Here is a 14,661-nt window from a genome sequence, read left to right as displayed (position 1 = left end):
TGTCTCTGGGCCAAAAGCAGCTGCATGAATGTGAACGTTTGGCACAAGAATGAAAACATCAGCAAAAGCACTGACCGCGTATACCCGTCTACAAATGATGTCACAGAATTTACCGGTATTTTGAAACGGATGTGTGAACGGTGCTTTACCGGTAAAAAGACAGAAAGTCGTTGCTTGTGTGAACAGAGCATTTTTGTATTTACCGGTAAATTAGTTCCGGTCATTTTATTGCAATTTACTGGTATTACTGTGAAAGGGGCTAATGTCTCTCTGATTTTCTCTGACTTATTTGTTCCTCATGGTGCTGTTCAGTTAAAACCAAAATGTGTTTAAAAGTAAATCATTTCAGCAGCATAATGTGGTGTAAGTGTTATAAGGCATGTTCAGAGAAGGAACATCACATTCTTGTTCCTCATGCACTCGGCAGTTTAAAATAAAAATGAAAGTAAAAAAACTGAACTGTTTGTAAAGTTGTTCTAGTTCTTTCTAAATACGTTCAGCTCACTTCTGACTGTAGAGAGAGTTCAGTAATGTGGGAGAGAGAGCAGATACCGCACAGCCTTTCCAAGCAACACAAAGACACTGAGTACTTCACTTTCTTCTTTGCTATTTCCCCTGCAGCCTCATGTTTTCTATATAAACCGATCATTTAAGCTGCTGTGCTTCATTTCCTTTGAGAAAATAGGGTGCAAATGTTGTAATTGAGTAAGTAAACCCAGTTCTCATGTTGCCCAAATGGTGCCATTGAAGCTTTTAAGTATAAAGAGAGAATGAACTGTTGTGACGTTTCTCTCACCTGATTACCTGCTCATCCAGGGGGTCCTTATGATCTGGTAGAGAAGAACTACTCTTTCATTTCACATGACCAGGTGCTTTCAGCAGAATCTGGACTTAGTGGTTCAGCAAGTTCAGTTGTTAGTAAATAATCTGCTATTAAAGTTTGTAGGTTTAATTGGCTTTTCATAGTGGTGAGGATATAAATCTGAATGTCGAGTCTGAAGGTGTTTCTATAGGAAGGATTTACAAGGAAAGCTTTTCCAGAGATTAAAAGTGGAAACGTAAAAATTTTCATTTAATGACACTACCGTTTAAAAGTTTGGATAAGATTTCTTTTATGGTCACCAAGGCTGCATTTATTTGATCACAAATACAGTAAATATTGTGAAAAATGATTATAGTTTAAAATAACTCTATTCTGTATCAGCATCATTACTCCAGGCTTCAGTGTCACACGATCCTTCAGATATCATTCTAATATGCTGATTTGCTGCTCAAGAAACATTTCTTATTATCAGTGTTAAAAAGAGTTGAGCTGCTTAGTATTATTGTGTAAACCTTGATACATTTTTCTATAGGTTTGATGAATTCTAGGGGACAGCATTTACTTGAAATTGTACATAGCATAGTGTAACATAGTTTAAATCTCAAGGTTATATTTAGAAACTTGGTATTTTAACATCTATTTCAGTGTAATGCCTGGCTTTATATACTTTTATTGCAAAAGCATTCATTGTAAACACAATTTTTTGCTCATCATTTAAACCGATTTATTTATTAACTTGTATTGAAAGTAGAATATACCTTTTAAGAGCAAGACAAGCAGACTGAAGCACATGCTTCTGGTTAAACAGCTGAAATGCATTCCTCATTATTGACCCGACAACTCAGACTGTTACATCCGAACAGGCCTGTTTAATTGGAAAACATTTGTTTCAGAAATACGCCACGTTACAATTGATAAAACAAGAAAATCAAGGCCGAAGCGCCATCTTCAACAAATGGATGAAATTTCACATAGCGTACAGTGAGGGTGGTGGAGTTCTGTTATATAATCAGATTTTATTGGTCATATATTTCATTGCAAATATAGCCCTGTTTAACAGTATATAGAAGTGCGACATATACAATATTCAAGAGTCTGAGGTTTGTCATTCAGAGCAACATTACTGTAAATGTATTAGTAGTTCACTGTCACAGAAGGAGGCGTTTGTGCCCGTCTCATGCAAAAAAGCAGTTAAAAAAGCCCTGAAACATATATGAGAGGCAGGCCTGGAAAACTTCACATTACTCGGGTGAACGGAAACACAAGTCGACTGGCATATTTTGCAAAATTTGGGCACAGAAGTGATCAAAATCCATTTGTGACAACCACGTTTGAAAGTGCTACGACTACAACTCAAATAAGCATTTTTTTTCCTTTTCAGAAATAGCTCTTTGATATGAAAATAAGCTTTTGAACTCTAAACAGGCTAAGCAGGCAGTTTGCAGCCACATCAAAAATTTATAATATGCAACATGAAAAAAATTGATTTTAAAAATGTAGCCTTTCCTTTCTCTTCCTATAAAACACATCTGCTCACTCTGTCAGCTCGGCAAAAGAACAAAAATGTATCCAAGAGATAATAATTAGGATATTTAAAGTGAAAAACACTTTCATTGTGCACAACAAGATATGGAGAAACCAAGTGCTTAGTCTCACAGCAAATTACACTATGAAAGTTGTCGGATTTGTGCTTGTGATATCAATGCATTCCTCTCACAATATAAACTGAATCTGGACCACTACAGACCAACTCCACATGTATTAAACAACACAGGACTTGTTTGTCCAGTGTAGGATGCCACTTTATAAGAAGGGATATGAAACATGCCCTTAAAGAGAGAAAGCAGACCCCCACTTCCTTCATTTGGATGCCCGCAGCAGGACGTTCTCCTCGCCTGCTGCCGCACCATGTAATTCAACCCATACTAAGAGGGACTGCAAAGTGCTTTCGACGCAGAATGCACATAACCCACGATTTCCTGCCGCTTTAACAACATCCTTGTGCGTTACACTCCCGCCGATGACTTCTCCGCCGCGTTGTTCAGGACTTCATCAATTCTGTCGTCTTCTATGACAACTGAAAGAGAAATCACAAGAGATGCCCATGAAGAAATGACAAGACTTTAGGACAAAAATCAGACAGTCAGACTTTGCAAACTGCAAAAAATATACAAAATAAATTAAAAGAAATTAATAAATAATGAGTGAAACTGACTAATGTAAATAAAACAGAATGACATGCTATAATTCATTTATTTTAAATATAAATGTTCTAATTCTAGGAAGATTATTAAGTATGTTGTTTGGTATGACCTGATAATACTTGATGGACTAATATTAAATATAATATTTCTACTATTAACATATTTAAACACTTTTAATTGAACTGCAAAATGTTACAAGGTGATTAAAAACGTGCTTGCTTTTATTTATTGTTTGTTATCTGTGGAATAAAACAAGATAAAATTCATATAAAATGTAAAAAAGGAAATAAAATAAGAAATAAAAGGAAATATCTAAAAAAATGAATCTTTATGCAGTTTTTTCATACAATAAAATTCCATGTTGTCCATGACTGTAAAGCTCCAAAAAAACACAACAAACCAGCTTAGACTGTAGTGTTTTTTTTTTGGCAGCAGTGAAATTTCACTGATAATGTTCCTGAAGCTAGTTTATATATATATACAATAACATTATCAGTGAATAATGACTTATATTGAGCGCCGTTTTAGGCATAGGTAAACTAGGTGGTCACCTAGGGCGCCATCAGCTGGAGAGGGGACCAATGAGCGCATATCTGGCACTACATTTCAGCAGTAGTGTGTAAAGGCCTCCCTGAAATATGATTGCCGCCCCCACTGATTCCCCCAACACTATTGGGCTAGAGTTCTGTCAATCTGACGATTCCTATGCCATTGGATCAGAGTAGGCTACTGTAAATTAGTGTCTGACTGTTGCATGTAAAGTTTGCGTTTACATGCAACAACAACACCATTAGATCAAAGAGCTCGGTCAATGCTTTAGCAAGGTAACGCTTTTTTAAACCACACAATAAAACTAAATTCAAAGGCCAGTTAAAAAACAAACAAAAAACAGCTACAGTAAAAAGTGCACAAATCTGTATTTTGTGAAATGAACAGATAGCGTAATATTGCTCAGCGTGTAGCCTGTATGTGTACAGAGGCAAAATATAAACGCACACTCTCTTCAGCATTTTATGATGTTAATTTATATTTTATGATGTTTTTATTATATTTTATGATGTTTATGATTTATATTTTGCCTCTACAATACACACCGAGCAATATTACGGTATCTATTCATTGCGCAATGCATTGTTAAATGATCAGTGTGTTTTGTAATTGTCCCATATAAAACTTTCACACACAGAGGGCAGAGTGTCGTACAAAGACCGCACTGAATCGGTATTTAGTCTTATTATTTTCATGTGACTGATCAAGCTTTTATAGCCTACGTAGTTTGCGAAAAAAGGGTTTATAGGTTTGACTGTAATAATAATGCAAAAACTGACACTTGAAATCAACGTTTAAAATAAAATCTAAACAAAAATAGACAAAGACAAAAAGCAGTCTTTGATATTTAAGTAGTTAATGATGTAGTTATGTCTGAGAACAATTTCTTAGCAACTAGGGATTGCACAAACATAGGCTATATATTTTATATAGGGCTATACAGGCATGTAGCTCCACAATGGTTTTAATTTTAATCCTAATTAACAAATATATACAAATATAATTTGGAAATGTATCATACATATTGATAATTGATCGAAGTGTATTTTTTGTTCCTTTTGGACAATTCTTCAATAATAATCATTTTGTGTTATAGAGAATGCTGATACAGCACCTAAAATGTACAGTTTATGTATATATGGCTCTGTATGTCTATACGTTAAAATTTAAAAAAGTTTCTATTAGTCAATTAGCCATCTTTTAACTAGACAACGAAACAATTTGCCATTAGATGAAAACTCATTAACTCACAAGCAGGCAAGTAAATGCAAACGCATCTCTCTGACATCATCACGTGATGCCATAAATCTGCATATTTAAGGCACGGTAATAGTGGAAACGAAGCATTAGTTGTACTTTTTTGTGGTAATCAGTGTTTTTTAGTATTATTTATGTAGTATGTAACTTGTTCTGTTTTTAGTTAGTTTCCAAAGTGCTTATGTACTTGTTTTTTTTTTTTTTTTTTTTAGTTTGTTGAATATCACAACGTTAATATATCTTTTGAGACTAGAAAACGCACTTAGTTTTCTTTCACCTACAACACCGTAAATACGTAGTTTTCTCACCTCTCTTACTGCGTCCGATCTGTCCGAGTTTCGGAGCTCGTTTGTTCTGCGCAGCACTGAAGAAGTTACTGCTGTTGTTCTGCAGGCGACAGGTGAGGGATAGCTGCTCTTCATCTCCATCATCACCATAATGAGAGATGTTCTCATCGTAAGGCAGCACTTCTGACATGATCCCGTTCGCAGTAATAGATCACGAGATACGGGAAGAATCGATAACTAACGAGCCGCGGGCTCTGCAACCGAACGGCGAGCGAGAATCTCAGCTGTCTCGATCAGATGCAGCTGTATTTTACCTTCATACTACGGGAGCCACTATCACTTTTCCTATCGATGAGCAGGAGTCATTCGGAAAAACTGATGTAGATGCAAAACAGGAGCGCGATGCAAAAACACACACGCGGACCCTCAGAGAGCAGGGAGACGACACTCAGACTCGGTGCTGCAAAGCAGAAACTCCATCCCCCTCCCTCCACCTCACACCGCTGCCTGCAGCTCTTGGGTGCTGTGGTTTAGTGGTTAAAGACGTCCAAAAGGATGTGGGTTTGAATCCCACTAGGGTTGATTCGTGACTTACCACCATTGCCAACCAGAAGCTTGTCACAATTGTGTCTTTGCACGTGGGTGCTGTGGCTTAGTAGTGAAAGATATTTGAATACGTTTAGGGTCGATTCATGCTGTATAAGCATTTTCCTTGAGCAAGAACTTAAAACATGCATATGGGTGACATGGCTTAGATTATGGCTTCGAATCCCACGAGGAGAAAGGAATAGTTCACCCCAAAAAAGATAATATGCTGAAAATTTGCTCCCCTTCAGGCCATCCAAGATGAGATGAGTTCGTTTCTTCATCAGAATAGAAAATAAATTTAAACTTACATCACTTGCACACCAATGGATCCTCTGCAGTGAATGGGTGCCGTCAGAATGAGAGTCCAAACAGCTGATAAAAACATCACAATAATCCACAAGTAATCCACACCACTCCAGTCTCCATCAGTTAATGTCGTTTGATGTTGTGTTTCTGTAAAACTGTGTCTGTAAGAAACAAAATGGACTCTCATTCTGACGGCACCCATTCACTGTAGAGGATCCATTGGTGAGCAAGTGATGCAATGTTACATTTCTCCAAATCGGTTCTGATCTCAGAGAGCAGGGAGACGACACTCAGACTCGGTGCTGCAAAGCAGAAACTCCATCCCCCTCCCTCCACCTCACACCGCTGCCTGCAGCTCTTGGGTGCTGTGGTTTAGTGGTTAAAGACGTCCAAAAGGATGTGGGTTTGAATCCCACTAGGGTTGATTCGTGACTTACCACCATTGCCAACCAGAAGCTTGTCACAATTGTGTCTTTGCACGTGGGTGCTGTGGCTTAGTAGTGAAAGATATTTGAATACGTTTAGGGTCGATTCATGCTGTATAAGCATTTTCCTTGAGCAAGAACTTAAAACATGCATATGGGTGACATGGCTTAGATTATGGCTTCGAATCCCACGAGGAGAAAGGAATAGTTCACCCCAAAAAAGATAATATGCTGAAAATTTGCTCCCCTTCAGGCCATCCAAGATGAGATGAGTTCGTTTCTTCATCAGAATAGAAAATAAATTTAAACTTACATCACTTGCACACCAATGGATCCTCTGCAGTGAATGGGTGCCGTCAGAATGAGAGTCCAAACAGCTGATAAAAACATCACAATAATCCACAAGTAATCCACACCACTCCAGTCTCCATCAGTTAATGTCGTTTGATGTTGTGTTTCTGTAAAACTGTGTCTGTAAGAAACAAAATGGACTCTCATTCTGACGGCACCCATTCACTGTAGAGGATCCATTGGTGAGCAAGTGATGCAATGTTAAATTTCTCCAAATCGGTTCTGATGAAGAAACAAACTCATCTACATCTTGGATGGCCTGAGGGCGAGTAGATTTTCAGAATTGTTTTATTTTTTGGTAAACTATTCCTTGAAATTAATAAAAGAATCACCATTGTCCCTTTGAGCAAAACTCATAAGGGAGACTGGCACTGTTCTGTGAAATATGTTTTGGGGGGGACTGGCTACTGCGTTCACCATAACTTTACCATAAAATACAGCGATGATGTGTTTTACAGAATTACAGGAATTAATATAATAATTGAGCTTAATAATATTATGATAATGACAATGTGAGTGACATTTTTAACATTGTTTTTATTAAAATTAATAACAGTTTTATAATGTGTAGTAAAGCTAAAATGCAAAAGAAAATATAAAATATAAAGCTAGATTTCTTCTGTAATGCTTTTATTAAGAACATCACCTACCATTATATAATGTTAATGTTAATTCAAAGTCATATTTATATTCATATTCATAGTAATATTCTTGAAGACTTATGATTTATACAGTAGATAATTGAATGATGTAAGTCTATAAAATATTACAATGTAGACATAAATCATTTGTGTCTTATTAGAGGTTTATGTGATTTTATCAAGCTAGAGAGGTCTTGAAGACTTCTGGTGGTTTTAATGGTTTAAAATCATTATGTCTATGGTTATTTCAGTACTAACCATAGTGTTCCTCTAAGACTGAACTGCGATGGTACAGCTAGACAGGTATTTAGCTCCATCTATTGGTCAGATACAGTAGTACTCTCTTGTTACATGACTCCAAAGAGAAAGGAAAACTTGAAATTGCATCATATGACCCCTTTAATGCAAACTAGAGAAATGTGCATGCTCTTTAATCATTTACATGTTTTATAATATTGTTTGTAAAATATGCATATCTAATATCAAAGCAATAGTTTTTTAATTGCAATTTAGAAAGTCCCATTTAATAAAGATTAAAGCACAGAAAATAACCCCCCCCCCAGCACTTCTTAACCAGCAGCTTCTAATTAATATGTTTAGAAATGAGTCTGGTTTGAACTCTGACAGACTGCATTATTCTGAACAGCTCCTGTATATGTCTGAACTCCCTAACTCTTCTCCTCGGTTTCCTGCGCAGCACGTAGAGGAAGATGGCGCAGACGGTCAGACCGAACATCACCTTCAAGAGCCTGCAGAACCACAGGCCACTCTCCTGCTTCTTCAGGATGGAGTAAAGAGGGAGTAAATGCTGTATGTCCGGAGGTGGAACACAAACCAGGTTGCTGTCTTGCACCATCTTGCCTACACCTGTCAAGCTGGCAAAATACAGCATTTTGAAAAAGTTATTTTCCAGATGTTCAAGCCATAGAAACAAGCAGAGCAAAAAGAAGCAATTGCTGACAAGGTTAATGTTTGCACAATGATAAAGTCAAACATTCCCCTTGTTTTCTATAAAGTTCACATAACCAAGAAAAGACATTTTTAAAACATTTCGAACAAAAAAATACGGTAGTGTATATTAATTCTTCCGTACAGAAATTTTTATTTGAGCTGTAATTAATTAATTAATTAAATTAATTATTTAAAACATTTCATAAACTGGATGCTTTGAACATTCTGAGAAAAAAAAAAAAAAAGAACCCAAACTTTTAAACAGTAGTGTTCCTACTAGGATATTCATTATGAACTTTAAAGGGGTCATAGGATGCCCATTTTCCACAAGTTGATATTATTCTTTAGGGTCTTAATGAAAAGTCTGTAACATAGTTTGGTTAAAATTTCTAAATGGTAGTGTAAAAAACACCTTTTTTACCCTGTCAAAAACAGCTCTTTTCAGATCAAGCCGTTTTTGTAGCATTTTCCTTTAAATGTTAATGAGCTCTGCTGACCCCGCCCCTCTCTTCCGAGCTGCTCTCAGAGAGACTGTTTACTTTAGCCGCATTCATCGTGAAACTTGCTAATTAGCACATTATTAGGAAAGGCGATTTGCAAAGATTCATTACAAAACATTATACTCACTTCTTCTGTAGATAAAGCTGGATCACGAATGATTCGCGCGAACATAGACGCATTTATGTAGATCGGGGGCGCATTCCCTTCAAAAACAAACGTAATCCACTGGAGTTCAGCGGCTCAGATGTCGGGAGTAAATGACGACTGCTATGTTCATTATTACATCCAAAAACAGAAGACCTCAATCGCTTAGGAGTCATTCTTATCTACAACTGCTCCGGCGGTGAAACAATGGCGGACTGATGACAGCTCACTCAGAGCAGGTCTGAGGTAAGACACCAGTCCAGTCTGTGCTGAAACGCTACTGTCAATCAAACTATCGTGGGAGGGGCCTGTCTGTGTGACGTCACACAGACAGGCATCTGAGATCGGCTCGATTTGAGAAAGGGGAAAACATTTAACCAGATTAAAAAAAAAACACTGGGTGGATTTTTATCATTATAGGGTGGTTGTGTACACACACTGCCAACACACATTTCAGTTCAATCAACTTGTAAAAGTGCATGTAGCATCCTATGACCCCTTTAAAAGCAGCTGGGAAAAGTCAGTACATTCAGTCAGTAACTGAAGATTAACTTGGTTAACTGAATCCATACCCCTCCAAGTACAACTCATAATATTAATAAATATATGTAATATTTATCATTTAACTCATAATTTTATTATCAATGTGCATATACAAATGTAGATCATTTACTAGTTGTCTGTTGTGCGATTCATTCAGCACCCTCTTCTCTTTCAGGACCCTTTTGCAGTTGTCGACAGAAAGGCTGTTTAGGGTTTCCTTGACTGTCTGCACAACACATGGACACTGTACAAGTACAAATTTCAAGGAAATGTGCAGTTGTTGTTGTGACGGCATCAGGTGAGGGATATCTGCTCCTTTTGTCATCTAAAATGACTGATATTTTCTTCGTAAGGCAACACCTCGAGCATGTTCTCTCTCCATCCACAATAAGCAAGAGCTATATACTGTGTAATAATAAACAACAAGAGGTTTAGTGAGTATAATCTAAAAGCAGAATGAACAGAATGTCATGTGAGTTTAGAGTCTGGAAATATACAGAAAAACTGATTTACAAATGGATGCAAATGACAGCTATATCAGGCTCCACTGAGATAACTATCACCTCCACCCCTTCCACTTTGTTTTTTTCCAAGTGTAGCTCAGTGATTAAAGATATGGATATATATCTGAAAGAAAGGTAGGTTTGAACTCCAAATAAGAAGCAATATCACTCTCAGTTGTTTGTCTTACTGTGATCTCATCAAATTACACGGACTGATCCACTACAGAAAAAAAAGTTTTTTATTATTTTCAAGCCATTATAATGTTGTTTGTAAATTAAGCACGACTAATATCAAACCAATAAAGTTTCATATTGAAGAACAAAATGATTTTTAACTTTCTCTGGCATTTAGAGACTCCCATTTCATAATTCAGATGAGAATTTTTTTAATGTATGAAAAAAAAAAATCTCTCTCTGCCCTCTCAAACAGAAATGGTTACAAAAAACGAACATATATTAAAAAAATTAAATTGAAAATAAATTAAAAATAATGATACTGACATCCAGTTAACATGTCTTAAAGTGAGGAAGTCAATATTTAACCCCAAAATGTAAAGAAATTGAGACATTTTGCTTAACTAAAATAGAGTATATATTTAGGACTATCTATTAAGGATTGTAACATTTTCATCATGACTAAACATTCCTTATCTCAAATTTTCACTATTGTGATGCAAAAAATTTAATTTAATTGCAAAGAATAAATGTGAAGTATACAAATCAACTGTTGTACTGCTTTTAATAAAATGTTTTATTAAATACATAAATCTTTGTATTACAGAAGTTTTTAATAAAATAAAAAATATTGTATTCCTAGTCCTAAAATGGGCTGTTTTTCGGTGAAATAAAAAATGGCATTTAATTTCAGTTCACACAGGCACAAGTGATCATTATAATTGCCAACAGTGTGATCAATCAACAGAACACAAAACCCAACTCAAACTGGATGAATATTTTTCTGCCGAGTATTGGGATTATGGCAGATTCTTACATCGACAGACATTAGATGGCATGAAACGCTGTGCTCACACACAAAGTGCCTCATTTCAAAGTAAGTGCTTACTACATATTTAGGCCTCTAGCTGTTATACAGAAGTACAATCCTGTCTATTCTAGCCCTACATATGGGACATTTCTTAGGTTCGGGCAGGGCCCTATAGCACTCCTCACAGGCACACACGTGACCACACTCTAGAAACACGCATGAGCGCTCACGACTCAGGCATATTGTGCATGTAGTAGGAGACAAATCATCCCCCGCCAGGTGGAGCTCCTGCAAACGTCTGCTCTGCCACTTCCTGTACTCGTCCAGCAGGCTGCGCTCTTTCCTCCGCTCCTTACGCAGCACGTACTGCCGCCACAGCAGGTAGAATAGTGTGGCGCAGGCAGTCAAGCCAAACAGCACCGTCAAGACCCTCCAGATCCGCAGGTGACCCTCTTGCTTACTCAGGAGCGTGTCGTAGTCCAGCCGGCTGAGGAAGTACCGCAGGCCCTGTTTAGGGGGTTGAAGACGAACCAGGTTGTTGTCCAGCACCAGCTCCCCAACGCCCGTCATGCTGGCACCCAGACGCAGCATTTCTTCGGTCTCCTGGATGCCCTGCGGACGCTCGCCGCTGATGAAGTGGCTGATGACGTTGGTCAGAGACTGCTGGGAGGGGTGAAAGTTCTCATAGGTGGTCTCCAGATCCAATTCAGCTGCATCCAGTGGACGGACCACTCGTACTGTTGTGGGAACAGTGCCATCATGTGGGGCGAGGTCAAAGGGCACGGTGTTGGTGCGTTGGTGGATGACCTTTTCACAATCATTCCTAAAAGAAATATGTATTAGCAGAGGAAATTAAATAAGGTACATACAATTACTGATAGTGAAAAATATATTTTCATTATAAATTACTGATGCTGCATAGGGTTATATAAAATGATTAAAACAATAAATATTTAAATAAATTAGAAAGTCTAATAAAAATATTAGTGTAAAAAAAGTAGTTATTATTAGTAGTAATTAATAAAAACTAAATATAAATATAATTTTATATTAAAACAATAAATATTTAAAGTATACTCTATGTAAACATATATATATATATATATATATATATATATACACATACATACATACATACATATATATATATATATATATATATACACACATTCATTTTAAATTATATCACAGTATAAAAATTTAAACAGCTTATTTATAAAAAATTTAATATTTTTACACATTTTAATATTTAAAATATTTAATATTAGTTAATATTAGTTATTAGTTAAATATTAGTTTAATCTAATATTTAAATATTAAGTATAATTAATATTTATAAATATTATATATCATTCATTCAACATAAATATTTACATAAAGCGTAATATAAAAAGTACAATTATTAAAACTAAATATTATAAATATTACTTTATATTAAAACAGTAATGAATATGAAATAATTAAAATATTTAATACATTTAAGTACCAGTTTAAATAGTGTAAAACAATTAAAAAATGTAAATAAAGTATAATTATGAAAAGCTAAATAAATCTTTTGTATTAATACATAAATAATTACATTATAATTATTAGAAACCACACACACACACACATTTTCTAATAATTACACTTTAAATAAACATAAAACTTTAACTGCAATTTATGTTTAAAATTATCTTAAAAACTTTGGATTTATATGACTGACATTTTTTAGACATACAAATTGTGCCGATGTATACATTTCTTTAGAGAGCTAATATTTAAAAAACAAACTGTAAAGAACTGATATTGTAATGGACAATACACAGTATATACATATACTGTATAAGTTCTATAACTACATTAACTGACAGTTATGTATTACAAACAAGTACCATAGATGAGTTGTACGATTCCACACCATCTTCTTCTCTTTTAGGGTTAACCTCTCGATGACCCCTTTACAGTTGTCTACAAACTGACTGTTCAAGGTCCCCTTCACGGAGCGCACAACACCTAAAAAAACAAACAAACACAGTGAGAGTAAAAAAAAACCTTAGACACCGATTACATAATATTTTTCCTCTAATTATTTTCCAGCGAATCAATACTACATTTATTTTAGAAGTCATACCTTCAATAACTGCATAAGGAACACATTTTCCTGGTCCCTCATCGAGGATAGTTAGTATGCCTAGTAAGAGCTTAATTAACTGTTTCAGGTGTGTTCAATTAGGGTTGGAGAGCTAAACTCTGCAGGACTTTGGAGCTTGGAGACCCCAGAGTGATCATGATAGATTAGACCAAGGGTTTTCAAACCTGTCCTGGAGGACCCCCAGCCCTGCACATTTTGCACGTCTCCCTCATCTAACACACCCGATTCAACTCGTTAGCTTGGTAGTAGAGACTGCAAGAACTAAATTGGGTGTGTCTTATAATGGAGACATGCAAAATATGCAGGGCTGGGGGTCCTCCACAGGTTTGAAAACCACTGGATCAGACCATGAAATAGCATAAAATATTTGGAAAATAAACACACTTGCACGCAGTGCCTTTTTTAAATAGCTAAAGATCTCCACTATATTATGCAGATGAAAAATTTGGAAAAATACAGAACTTGAATGTCCTGCTTTTCTAGCTGTATTTACCTACTGTTTATGCCAGAGATAAAGGTAAATACATATTTTTATAAATCCTATAGAAAATACAAATAGAAAATAGCTTACCAAATCCACCATGAATCATTTTTTTATGTTGTATATATATAGGCTATATATATATACATATATATTCATTTTCAGGTTTTAAAATGGAGATTTCTTATAAATTATAATAATAATAATGAATAACTGGTCTAAACGGTCTAAATCTGCCTGTTCGATTCAAGAATTGTTCGATTTTCGATTTTTTTCTTTTTCTTTTTTGAAAACTATCACTGCTTGTTTAAAAGACAGCAGTCGGCTTGATTAGTAAAATAATCATCATAGTTTAAAAACATAATTATTTTAAAATTAGTGCCAGTTATGGTGTTTATCGGTCGTGAACTAGCTACTCTGTGATTTTTAACGACTCTCTTGAATGAATGATTCAAAGATTCGCTCATTGCACAATTAGTGGTCACCACCTACTGGTATAATGTAGCCTACTGGACAGCTATCGAAGTGAAGGAGTTTTTGGTGCACAGAATCAAACGTTTCGAGTCACTGAATCAAACGATTATAGTTGTTGGGAAGAAACAAAATATTCGAGTCACTGGGATAGCCTATATCAAAATCCAAGCTATGTCATGTCTTGTCCTTCCTTGGAGTCAATTCCTTGAGTGAATTCCTAGAGTCGACAACCGATTCCCAACGTTTTGGAATCGAAGAATCGATTCTCTTTGTCTCCCAGTCCCGACCTGTTTACAGGTGAAGGCGTAAAAAACAAGAAGATGGACTAAACCAGGGGTGTCAAACATACGGCCCACAGAGGTGTCCAATCCGGCCCGCAGGATGATTTAAACAATATTATAAAATAATAAATAAAACATAATAACCTCTGCATAACTTGGGGATGTGCTAATCGCCTTCCTGATATTATTGATCTTCTCAGAAAAGAAGGAAGCAAACTCATTGCATTTGCTGT

General features: G+C 35.9%; 2 protein-coding genes across 2 annotated transcripts; both read right to left on the bottom strand.

Annotated features, from left to right (window-relative positions):
* Window positions 1-2,339: 2,339 nt before the first annotated feature.
* On the bottom strand, window positions 2,340-5,662 carry LOC107706982 (calcium/calmodulin-dependent protein kinase II inhibitor 2-like). The gene is made up of 2 exons (XM_016510834.1): window positions 5,142-5,662; window positions 2,340-2,900 (listed from the first exon to the last, which is right to left on the bottom strand). The coding sequence occupies exons 1-2, from the start codon at window positions 5,308-5,310 to the stop codon at window positions 2,830-2,832; spliced, it is 240 nt and encodes a 79-aa protein (XP_016366320.1). The 5' UTR covers window positions 5,311-5,662; the 3' UTR covers window positions 2,340-2,829.
* A 5,199-nt stretch (window positions 5,663-10,861) lies between these two features.
* LOC107706958 (mitochondrial ubiquitin ligase activator of NFKB 1-like) lies at window positions 10,862-13,775 on the bottom strand. The gene is made up of 4 exons (XM_016510810.1): window positions 13,764-13,775; window positions 13,172-13,250; window positions 12,933-13,053; window positions 10,862-11,881 (listed from the first exon to the last, which is right to left on the bottom strand). Exons 1-4 carry the CDS (start codon window positions 13,773-13,775, stop codon window positions 11,152-11,154), a joined length of 942 nt encoding a protein of 313 aa, XP_016366296.1. The 3' UTR covers window positions 10,862-11,151.
* Window positions 13,776-14,661: the final 886 nt, after the last annotated feature.

This window comes from Sinocyclocheilus rhinocerous, unplaced genomic scaffold, assembly GCF_001515625.1.
Source record: "Sinocyclocheilus rhinocerous isolate Xijiao unplaced genomic scaffold, SAMN03320098_v1.1 scaffold714, whole genome shotgun sequence".
In the NCBI taxonomy this organism is placed as follows: Eukaryota; Metazoa; Chordata; class Actinopteri; order Cypriniformes; family Cyprinidae; genus Sinocyclocheilus; species Sinocyclocheilus rhinocerous.
This window is presented reverse-complemented; position numbering and strand designations above follow the sequence as displayed.